Here is a 12,105-nt window from a genome sequence, read left to right on the forward strand (position 1 = left end):
TTTTTTGTCGGAAAAGCCCAGCAGGAACTCATTTGCATATTAGGCGACATTCCCTGACGCCAAGCCAGCTGGAACTGCGTTCCTGCTCAAGAGAAAGCCCTGATCTTCGGCACACTGGTAAAGCACAGACCGCTGTTGGTACAATTCGCTGGCTCCTTCCTTTTTCCAGCCTAGTCCCCATTAACTAAAAAACATCTTGGCAAACTAAAATCCTTCTGCCGGCTAGAGCGAATATCTTTATTGCCTTTATTTAGCTTTTGGTAGGTTTCTCAGTTTGGTGGTGTCTTGATTCTGCTTCGGGTGTCCAGCGGCGCCCTCTGCAGGCCCTGAGTGTGAAAGAAGACAAACTTCTGATCAGTTTCTTGAATAGAACTCACCTCACCTCACCTCACCTCACCTCACCTGGGCCGGATTAACAAATAGGCCAAGTAGGCCCCGGCCTATGGGCACCCACACCTTTATGGGCCCCGGAATGCCTTTTTCCTTCGGTTTTCCCTGGTCGTTCATGTTTGTTTTGTATAATAAAATTGGTATATTGAAATTGTTGGTTGGAAAAATTAAAAATTTATTAGGAGGCAATTTGCGAGGGCCTAGGGTTGCCAATCCCCAGGTGGGGGCAGGGGATCCCCCGGTTTGGAGGCCCTCTCCCCGCTTCAGGGTCATCAGAAAGCGGGGGGGGGGAATGTCTGCTGGGTACTCATGATTCCCTATGGAGACTTATTCCCATAGAAAATAATGAAGAATTGATCCGTGGGTATCTGGGGCTCTGAGGGCTGTTTTTTGGGATAGAGCCACCACATTTTCAGTATAGCATCCAGCGGCTCTCCCCAAAATACTCCCTAAGTTTCAAAAAGATTGGACCAGGGGGTCCAAAGAAGGTGCCCCTATCCTTCGTTATATCCTATGGAAGGAAGGCATTTAAAAGGTGTGCGGTCCCTTGAAATGTGATGGCCAGAACTCCCTTTGGAGTTCAATTATGTTTGTCACACCCTTGCTCCTGGCTCCACCCCCAAAGTCCCCAGATATTTCTTGAATTGGACTTGGCGACCCTACGAGGGCCCCCTGAGATTTTGACTGCCTAAGGGCCTCCGCAGGGTTTAATCTGGCACTGCCCCTCACGTGCGGTGGATAAAAAGAGCCTTTCTTCCTTTGCTGTAATCCTAGGACTCAGCCTCAGGGGCAGATGAATGAGAAACAATTCTTTACACAGCATTTGTAGAACTCTCTGCTACAAGATATAGGGATGGTCACTGCTAGGTTGCTTTAGGAGGGAAATAGATTTGAGGCGGATAAGAATATCAGGGGCTACTGGCCATAATGGAACCTTCATGCTCAGAGGCAGTGCACGGCATAAATACCAACTGCCAAGGTGAAATTCAGATGGAAATACTTTGTTACACAGAGCGAATAAAATATGAAATTTGATGCCACAGGATATGGGGATGGCGACTGTCATAAAAAGGTCAAGGTAGCTCCCCGTGCAAGCACCAGTCGTTTCTGACTCTGGGGTGACGTTGCTTTCACAACGTTTTCACGGCAGACTTTTTAACGGGGCAGTTTGCCCTTGCCTTCCCCAGTCATCTACGTTTCCCCCCCCAGCAAGCTGGGTACTCATTTGACCGACCTTGGAAGGATGGAAGGCTGAGTCAACCTGGAACTCAGGTCGTGAGCAGAGAGCTCGGACTGCAATACTGCAGCTTTCCCACTCTGCGCCACGGGGCTCTTGGCCGCTGGCACAGACAGCTTTAAAAGGGATTAGATAGATTAGCAGAGGATAGGTCTATCAGTGGTTACAAATCATGATGGACTGGGGGGAACCGTAGCATCGACCCTGCTTGGCTTTCAAGATCTGACTAACCTGGACCAAGGAACAAACAGGTAGTTTGCCATTGCCTCTGCATAGTGACCCTTGGCATCCTAGGAGGTTTCCCATCCAAGTTCTCACTAGGGCTGACCCTGCTTAGTTTCTGTGATCTGATGAGATTGGGCTAGCCTGGGCCAGCCAGGTCAGAACAGGCCAACCTGTGAGGCTGCTTAAATGAGTGAGTCTAAGCCCCGCAGCGCAGAGTTGTAAAGCTGCAGTACTGCAGTCCGAGCTCTCTGCTCACAACCTGAGTTCGATCTCAGCGGAAGCTGGGTTCAAGTAGCTGGCTTGAGATTGACTCAGCTTTCCTGTCAAGATAGACTGATTCTACCCCAAAGACTGATGGGTTCAGCCTGTCATGAGCAGACCTGGTTAAAATCATGTTGAACCAAATGCTGCTAGTTTATTACCCTGTAGCAGCCCCTTCTCTCCTTTATGACTGACAGTTGTTGTGATCAAAGTAATCTGTGCCTTCCCAGAGAACGGTGTGAGGGAGGAAGAGCCATCTCTGAGACACAAGGCCAAAAGGCTTGATAACCACCCTGAGAATGTATCTTTGTAGTTATGTGGGAATGCTCCCTTGCGGCCCTCCCCGTAGGAATCCCTTTGAAGTGTATCTTATAACCCATGTATCAATGTATTGGTTTCATTCTTCTCAAGCTATCGGCTTGAGCCAAAGTAATGGTCTATCAATAAATGAAGTCTTTGTATTCACTCTGACTCATCATTGAATCCGTCTACTTGACACTTCCATCCTTCCAAGGTCGGAAAAATGAGTACCCAGCTTGCTGGGGGGAAAGTGTAGATGACTGGGGAAGGCAAGGGCAAACCACCCCGTAAAAAGTCTGCCGTGAAAACGTCATGATGCGACGTCACCCCAGAGTCGGAAGTGACTGGTGCCTGCACAGGAGACTACCTTTACCTTTTTAAGCTGTCCACAGTGTCTCAAAGCGTTGGCTTTGACAGCACCACTACTGACCAATACTCCCTCTAATCTGTGGAGTCTTGTGAGCACAATTTCTACTTTGTGAGTTACTGGCATTAAAGTTGTGACTGCATCAATTAGTTTGCTCTGGGGCCATGTCTCCTGCACTAAGACAAAAATGTGTGAGCCAGAGGCGAAAAAGCTGTGAGCTAGCTCACACTAACTCAACTTAAAGGGAACACTGCTACTGACCTTTGACCCTCTTCTGTAGAACCTGGCCTCCGGTTTCCCCTGAGTTGCTCTGTTGAACGGTACTCGGGGCCACGTCCCTGACGGTCAGAACCTGCAATGGGTTTTCCTCTGCAAAGCAACAGAAACAGAACAATTTCCCCCCTCCATGAGTAATTTGTGATTTGAGAGCACTTTCCACCACCACCCTGCTGTTTTGAGGAAGAGCTCTACGCTACATCAGACGACATTTTGGGTTTAGAATAAAGGATCCCGAAATGATTAAAGGGTTGGAACACTTTCCCTATGAAGAAAGGTTAGGGGCTCTTTAGCTTGAAGAAATGTCAACTCAGGGGTGACAGGATAGAGGTTTACAAGATTATGCACAGGATAGAGAAGGTAGAGAAAGAAGGACTTTTCTCCCTTTCTCACAATACAAGAACTTGTGGACACTCAATGAAATTTCTGAGCAGACAGGTGAGAATGGATATAAGGAAGTCCTTCTTCACCCAAAGGGTGATGAACACGTGGAATTCACTGCCACAGGAGGTGGCGGCGGCTACGAGCATAGACAGCATCAAGAGGGATTGGATAAACATACAGAGCGAGGTCTAACAGTGGTTATTATCCACAGGGTATAGATGGAACTCTCTCTCTGGGGCAGTGACACTCTGTATTCTTGGTGCTGGGGGGCGGGGCTTCTAATTTCTGGCCCCACTAATTGGCCCCCTGATGGCACCTGGGTTTTTTGACCACTGTGTGGCACAGAGTGCTGGACTGGATGGGCCATTGGCCTGATCCAACATGGCTTCTCTTATGTTGTTAAGCTTTTGTTTTGAGTCAGGCCTGTGGTTTCCATCTAGTCTAGAGACCAGCTCGGGTGGCTAACTCCAGCTTGGGAAATAGCTGGAGATATGGGGGCGAAGCTTGGGAAGGACGGGGCTTGGGGGCAAGAGGGACCTCTGTGGGGGTAGAATGCCGTGGAGCCCATTCTCCAAAGCAGCCATTTTCTACAAGAGAACTGACCCCTGTCATTTGGAGATCACTTAAGGTTGCCAGGCTACTGCCAGCCAGTGGCGAATGGGGAGGGACTTACATGGAGAAAGAGAAAGGCCCAGGCCTCATTGCTGGTGTTGAACAGGAAGTGACATCATCGCACGGCAATGTCCACACTACATTCCGTTGTTTGGGCAAAACTTTTACGATAAACTGGCTTCTACCATAGGGTCTTTTGCCCAAATACCAGAGCACTGCCTGGATGTCACTGGTGTGATGATGTCACTTCCTGCACAGTGCTGACAAAGAGGCCTGGGCCTTTCTCTTTTTCCAGGTAAGTCTTCCTGCTGGCCCCTGCCTCCTCCCGGGGAATCTGGCAACCCTAAGTACAGCTGTAATTCCGAGGTCTGTCCCATTTGAGGAAGGAGACAGCCCAAGACGTTCCGCCCACCCTCCCTCTCCTAGCAATGTAAGCCAATCTTCTCATGAACATGGAGTATTTGGCCAGCAAAGGTGTTTTTTGTATCAGCCACAGGGACCAGAGAGATGCCATCCAGTAAAGTGTTACCTGTTTCGTGGCTGGTGGGAAATTTGATTTTCGTGGCTCCAGGGGGGGCGTGGGTTGCGTTGCTCATGACAACATCAGGCGACTGACAAAGCTTGCTTTCAGCTGGCCGACTTTTGGAGACATGGTCCGTGCGGCTGGAGGGGCTCCGATGTTTTACTTGAGAAGCCTGTAAGATACGCCCCTCCCCCCACGGCTGCTGTTAGTTCAGACCTGAAAATATGAAGCTGCCTCACAGCTACCTCCCTCCCCCCCATTCCCTCCCTCATAGCTACCTAAGAAGAAAGGTTAAAACGCTTGGGGCTCTTTAGCTTGGAGAAACGTCGACTGCGGGGTGACACGATAGAGGTTTACGAGATTATGCATGGGATGGAGAAAGTAGAGAAAGAAGTCCTTTTCTCCCTTTCTCACAATACAAGAACTCATGGGCATTCAATGAATTTGCTGAACAGTCGGGTTAGAATGGATAAAAGGAAGTACTTCTTCACCCAAAGGGTGGTTAACATGTGGAATTCACTGCCACAGGAGGTGAACATATGAAGCTGCCTTATACTGAATCAGACCCTCGGTCCATCAAAGTCAGTATTGTCTTCTCAGACTGGCAGCGGCTCTCCAGGATCTCAAGCTGAGGCTTTTCACACTTATTTGCCTGAACCCTTTTTTTTTTTTGAGATACCAGGGATTGAACCTGGGACCTTCTGCTTCCCAAGCAGATGCTCTACCACTGAGCCACTGTCCCTCCCCAAAGGAGGAACATATGAAGCTGCCTTATACTGAATCAGACCTTTGGTCCATCAAAGTCAGTATTGTCTTCTCAGACTGGCAGCGGCTCTCCAGGGTCTCCAGCTGAGGTTTTTCACACCTATTTGCCTGGACCCTTTTGAGTTGGAGATGCTGGGGATTGAACCTGGGACCTTCTGCTTCCCAAGCAGATGCTCTACCACTGAGCCACCGTCCCTCCCTGGTGGCGGCTACAAGCATACCCAGCTTTAAGAGGGGATTGGATAAAAATATGGAGCGGAGGTCCATCAGTGGCTATTAGCCACAGTGTGTGTGTGTGTGTGTGTGTGTATATATATATGTGTGTGTGTGTGTGTGTGTATGTGTATATATGTGTGTGTGTACATATATATATACACACACACATAAATTGGCCACTGTGTGACACAGAGTGTTGGACTGGATGGGCCATTGGGCTGATCCAACTTGGCTTCTCTTATGTTCTTATGTGAAAAAGAGTGTTGGACTGGAGGGGCCATTGGCCTGATCCAACATGGCTTCTCTTATGTTCTTATGTGACACAGAGTGTTGGACTGGATGGGCCATTGGCCTGATCCAACATGGCTTCTCTTATGTTCTCCCCCCCGCCACCATGCCCCAAATCCTCCTGCCCAATCCCCTTGCTTCTGTTTTGCCTATTTCCCATATTAGGGTTGCCAACCCCCAGGCGGGGCAGGAAAAAGGTAAATACCTCTGTAAGTAACCAGCCTCAAAACAGAAAAAGCTAGAAAAAGAATAAATATATATAGCAATATGACGTGAAATCAATCACAATATAGAAGCCACACCCGCACCCCAGTTTCAAAACGGCAAAATCGTCCAAAATTACAGTGCGGAGGTCCGAGTGCTAGCAGAGGAGTAGTATTCACAGGAGTCCCAGGCTCCAAATCTTCTTGACAACAATTTGATGGAAATATTCCTGGGCAGCGAGGCACAAATACAACGCTACAGGGTTGTACTAAGTCCCCTGTTTCACAATAAAACCTTCCACGAGCTTTGCAGTCTCATTTTACAAGAGCACAAGGCTTCAGAATTCTTGGCTCGCGCAGGAACCCAATCAGATAATGAAAACGGGGGGGTGGGGAGAGGGAAATGTCTGTTGGGCACTCCATTCCCATAGGGTAGAATGGAGAATTGATCCTCAGGTATCTGGGGCTCTGGGGGGACTGGTTTTTGAGGCAGAGGGACCCAATTTTCAGCATAGCATCCAATGCCTCTCTTCAAAACACCTTCCAAGTTTCAAAAAGATTGGAGCAGGGAATCCAATTCTATGAGCCCCCAAAGAAGGTGCCCCTCTCCTTCATTATTTCCAATGGAGGGAAGGCATTTCAAAGGTGTCCCTTTAAATGTGATGGCCAGAGCCCCCTTTGGAGTTCTATTGTGCTTGTCACAACCTTGCTCCTGGCTCCACCCCCAACGTCTCCTGACTCCACCCTCAAAGTCCCCAGATATTTCTTGAATTGGGCTGGGTAACCCTATTCCACACACGAAACATACCGTTGGGGAGGTGGGCTCCAGGGAGCGCGATCTTTTCTTCCCCGTTTTCTTTGCCCAGAATTTCTTCCTCCCTCTTTCTTTCTCTGGCCCTTTCCAAGGTTTGGGGCATGGGTGTTCCTTTCCCTGGGCCTCTGTCGGGACACTGTCAACGCTCTCGGTGTCTTTGGAATAATGTTCAGGAGTGACGCTGGGTTCAAGGTACTTCAGCTCCAATAATTCATCTTCCAAACCATGGAGGGAAGAGAGCTCACTGCTGGGGTGTCTGTCCCGGGCCCGGGAGCGGCGGCTGGCAGCGATGAGAGCGATCCGTTTTGTGCTGTCAGCGATCTCCTTCAGAGTTTCCCGGCTCAATGGAACATCTGCGCCGGACTTCTTCTGGCTGAAGTTGTGGGAGATCGGAGAACTGAGCTTGGAAACCGGCTTTTTGGAGGAAACACCCGGCTGTTTGGGCTGGAAACCAAGAGAACGGAAAATTCAGCACGTGTTCCCTTTTGGGTTCCCAACTTTAGGTTGGGAAGCTCCTGGAAATTTGGAGGGTGGAGTTTGAGGAGGGGAGGGACAAGACATAATGTTTTTCAAAGCAACTGATCTCTGTAGATCGTCATATGTTCATGCCATAGGGCTGCCCAGTTCCCTGGCCGGGCGGGGGTTCTCCTGCCCTGGAGGTTCCCAATCTTCGCTGGCCCACAATGGGCTGGCAGGGAAAATCCCCTCCGACATTGCCAGCTCGATGACGTCACTCGGAAGTGACATCATCGCACCAGCGACATTGCACATCAGTCGTTCTCGGAGCGTCCAGGAAAAAAAATCTATGGTTTTTCTGGATGCTCTAGCTAGCCCTCACCCTCCCAAATTGTTAGAGCATCCGGGAAAACCATAAGGTTTTCCCGGATGCTCCTAGAGCGGCTGGCGTGCACGTCACTGGTGTGATGACATCACTTCCGAGTGACATCATCGTGCCAGCGACGTCGGGGGAGGATCCCACTCACCGCCCCAATGTGCACCGGTGGGTTGGAAACCTCCAGGGTGGGAGAACCTCCACCTGGCCCAGGAATAGTTCCCTGCCAAAGGCCAGGGGGGACTTCGTAACCCTACCCTACCTGGAAATTCAGATTACAGGAGAAGCCCTCCTGACTGCCCCATCAATCAAAGAGACTCACTTGGTAGATACGCGAGAGAGGGCCTTTTTGGTGGCAGCCCCCTGATCCTGGAACAACTTCCACAAGGGGGTGCACAGCTGGTCCCCTCATTTTTCATTTTTAGAATGCAGCTGCTGATGGTTTTATTTAGGACCACAGATGGTAAAGGTTTACTAGCCAACTGTGATTTTAAATTTAGGCTTTTATGTTGTTAATCTACTTTCTTTTCTGTATTTTGTCTACTTCTATATCTCCATAAGGAAGAAAGGCAGTTCATAAAGATCTTAAATAAAACAAAGAACTAACCTGGAGATCAGTTGTAATCCCTAGCCAGTGTCTCACCTCCACATCTCTTTTTCCAGCAGCAGGAATGACTGCAAGACTCAGTGAGGTGAATACATCCTTTTACACCGTTTCTTATGAATAATTGTTGGCTAGCAGGCAAATGGGAAGCGGCATGACATGTGAAAGCCACTGGGGGGGAAATCCCTTTTGAGTCATATGTCATGGTCTTAAGGACTGTTTTAAGCAGCCCACAAATAGCCCTCTCCACATTCAATACTAATTTCTGTCCCATAGCAAGTTCTGGAAAATATCTGCAAGTCTGCACAGGATTGGACTAAGCTGGAAACAAGCGTGTGGTGGACAGCTATCTACTGGTTAATGCCCAAATGTGATGAACGCTCTCTCTGCCTCCAATCCCAAATTTTGCAAGTTTTTAAAGCTAATAGTTAAAATTAATAATAAATGGTTATAAACGTATACTGATGCTGCTTGTATAAAAAGTTGAAATGACTTCCTAGAGCACAAGATGACATAAGAAGAGCCGTGCTGGGTCAAACTAGCAGTTTTATCAAGTCCAGCCTCCTGTCTCACACAGCTCATCAGTTCCTCTGGAGGTCCAACAACAGGGCTTTGAGGCTGAGGTTTTCCTGAGAACATCAGAAGAGCACTGCTGGATCAGACCTGTGGTCCATCTGTCCAGCAACCTGTCCCAGACAACATCCAGCTAGTTGCCCTGGAGGGCCTAACCAACAGGGGAGAGAGGCCGAGGCCTTCCCCTGATGTTGCCTCCAGACACTGGGATTCAGAGGTTGCCTGCTTCTGAATGTAGAGATTCAGTCACCATGGCTAGTAGCCATTGATGGACTTCTCCTCCACTCATCTGTCTAACCCCCTTTTAATAAAACTATATAAAACAGTCTAAGACTGACATCTGAGGGGTTGACATGGCTGTCATACCAGGGATTGAACCTGGGGCTTTCCCCCTGAGCCACAAAGCAAGTCCAATGCAGAATAATCACCACAGATATTAGCCTGAATTCAAGAGAGGGAGGGAGGGAGGGAGGGAGGAAGGGGAAGGAAGGAAGGAAGGAAGGAAGGAAGGAAGGAAGGAAGGGAGGGAGGGAGGGAGGAAGGAAGGAAGGAAGGAAGGAAGGAAGGAAGGAAGGAAGGAAGGAAGGAAGGAAGGAAGGAAGGAAGGAAGGAAGGAAGGAAGGAAGGAAGGAAAATAGATGGGGAGGGGGATAGAGAGGTAGAAAGAAAGCAACTTAAATGCATCAGGGGTTTTTTTGTAGAAAAAGCCTAGCAAGAACCTATTTGCATATTAGGCCACATAGAATAAACATCAGATGTTTGAGAGCCACAAGACAAGAGGGAGGGAGGGAAAGAGGGAGGGAGGAAGGAAGGAAGGAAGGAAGGAAGGAAGGAAGGAAGGAAGGAAGGAAGGAAGGAAGGAAGGAAGGAAGGAAAATAGATGGGGAGGGGGGATAGAGAGGTAGAAAGAAAGCAACTTAAATGCATCTGGGGTTTTTTTGTAGAAAAAGCCTAGCAGGAACCTATTTGCATATTAGGCCACATAGAATAAACATCACATATTAGGCCACATAGAATAAACATCATATGTTTGAGAGCCATATGTTTGTGGGGAGTCTTGGGCTTAACCCACCTTTAAATATTCATCCTAACCCACCTGATAGGGTTGTTGCTGCAGATAAAATGGAGGAGAAGAGAACAATTCAAGCCGCTTTGAGTCCCCACTGGGGTGAAAGTTGTGGTATAAACAATGTAAATAGAGTAGGTTAGACAGATTAAATGGACGAGATGAGAGCGAAAAGCTTGGTAAGAAAGATAAGCTAGATAGGAGAAGATAAAATAGACAATAAACGGGATAAGAAAGACAGGATTCCACAGATGGATATGATTAGATTTCTGTCTGACTGACTTGGTGAGCGGGCGTTCTCAGGAAGTGAAGCAAAGTCGGGCTATGATTCCACTCCCAGCTCCTCTGTTTCCGAGCTGGGGTATTTTGAGCTGAGCTGTGGCTGTCACTGAGGAAAAGAAAACACAGGTGGGTGAGCAAAGGAACAGGCTGTTATTCTTCAGGGCACGGAAAACTACCAATGGGAGCACACCGACCCCAACCGACCTGCTGGAAAATTTTGGGGATTCTTATAAAACCAGAACGGAGGTGTTAGGCCAACAAAGAAAGCACTAAAAGGGGAAAATATTCTCATCCACAGCGTCCCATCCTTCCCTCTCTGGTAGGGTTGCCAACCTCCAGGTGGTGACTGGAGATCTCCTGGGATTACAACTGATCTCCAGGCAACAGAGATCAGTTCCCCTGGAGAAAATGGCCACCTTGGAAGGTAGATTCTCTGCCTTGATGCCCCTTCAAAGTCCCTCCCCTCTCCAAATCTCACCTTCCTCAGACCCCACCCCCCAAATCTCCAGGTATTTCCCAACCTGGAGCTGAGAACCCTACTCTCTGAGTGTAAGCAAAGCCCTAGAGACAGGAGTTTTCAGTTGTAAATGTTCCTTTATTTCAAAATACTGACATCCCTCCCCACCACACACTCTCTGCTTCGATTCCCAAGGTGGGTCCAACGTTCCTTTTAAAACAATTGAAGTACAAGTGCAACAAGAGAAACTCTACAACATAAAAATCGCAGCAGCATAGAGCAGGGTGGGAAGCGCAGCTTATAAACCAGTTAAGAAAGAACAACATTCATGCAACTAGAAATCCAGTTTATTTTTAAAGAAGAAGAAGAAGAAGAAGAAGAAGAAGAAGAAGAAGAAGAAGAAGAAGAAGAAGAAGAAGAAGAAGAAGATGATGATATTGGATTTATATCCCGCCCTCCACTCCGAAGAGTCTCAGAGCGGCTCACAATCTCCTTTACCTTCCTCCCCCACAACAGACACCCTGTGAGGTGGGTGGGGCTGGAGAGGGCTCTCACAGCAGCTGCCCTTTCAAGGACAGAGTCTCAGAGCGGCTCACAATCTCCTTTCCCTTCCTCCCCCACAACAGACACCCTGAGAGGTGGGTGGGGCTGGAGAGGGCTCTCACAGCAGCTGCCCCTTCAAGGACAACCTCTGCCAGAGCTCTGGCTGACCCAAGGCCATTCCAGCAGGTGCAAGTGGAGGAGTGGGGAATCAAACCCGGTTCTCCCAGATAAGAGTCCGCACACTTAACCACTACACCAAACTAGCTCTGAAAGAAGCGTTTTCTTCAGGAAGAACGAGAAGATGAGAGGAACTGTGAGAGCAGAAAGCAACTGAAAGCTGGGGGAAATAAGAATATCGTCTCCTGGCGTCTAAAAAAAACGCAGCACCACAAAGCCTCTATGTGGAGGAAGCTAGACAGCCACCACCGAAAAGGCCCCATCTCTGGGGAAATTACCCACCCTTACCTCTGCCATTGACAATCTCTACAATAGTCTAAGATCATGCCTTCCCCCCGTACATTTGTTTTTGCCCCTGCAAACTATACGCTACACTGCAGTGTTCACCCCTTGCAGATTATTGCATTGAGCCCCCCAACTTTTTTGAGCCTGTGGGGGCTCCTTTGGAATTTAAGAGAAGGTGGTTAGTGGTGCCAACAAAATGGCTGCCGCAGGAGGCAGAGCCAAACCCCAAATGGCTGCCTTGGAAGGCAGAGCCAAATCGAATATTTCCCTCCTCATATCTCCCAGGAAGAAGGAAATCCTGAAGGGGGAATGGAACCGCAGGGCTGATTAAGGAAAGGCCAGGTGTTTACTACACTTTCTTGATCCTCCGGTAGAAAACCTTTTATGTGAAAGAAGGCAGCCAGTCATAGGCCCTGCTTTGCCTG

At 48.6% G+C, this 12,105-nt stretch overlaps 2 protein-coding genes across 2 annotated transcripts in view; both read right to left on the bottom strand.

Annotated features, from left to right (window-relative positions):
* Nucleotides 1-246: 246 nt before the first annotated feature.
* LOC132588272 (uncharacterized) lies at nucleotides 247-8,105 on the bottom strand. The gene is made up of 5 exons (XM_060260635.1): nucleotides 8,016-8,105; nucleotides 6,856-7,305; nucleotides 4,582-4,747; nucleotides 3,042-3,149; nucleotides 247-326 (listed from the first exon to the last, which is right to left on the bottom strand). Exons 1-5 carry the CDS (start codon nucleotides 8,103-8,105, stop codon nucleotides 247-249), a joined length of 894 nt encoding a protein of 297 aa, XP_060116618.1.
* A 2,092-nt stretch (nucleotides 8,106-10,197) lies between these two features.
* LOC132588273 (kinesin-like protein KIF19) overlaps nucleotides 10,198-12,105 on the bottom strand; it is a 34,819-nt gene continuing 32,911 nt past the window's right edge. Inside the window, exon 15 of the mRNA XM_060260636.1 lies at nucleotides 10,198-10,324. Within this exon, the coding sequence (XP_060116619.1) occupies nucleotides 10,198-10,324 (127 nt within the window). The remainder of the gene's footprint in view (nucleotides 10,325-12,105) is intronic.

The sequence above is a fragment of the Heteronotia binoei genome, chromosome 20 (genome assembly GCF_032191835.1).
Source record: "Heteronotia binoei isolate CCM8104 ecotype False Entrance Well chromosome 20, APGP_CSIRO_Hbin_v1, whole genome shotgun sequence".
Lineage (NCBI taxonomy): Eukaryota > Metazoa > Chordata > Lepidosauria > Squamata > Gekkonidae > Heteronotia > Heteronotia binoei.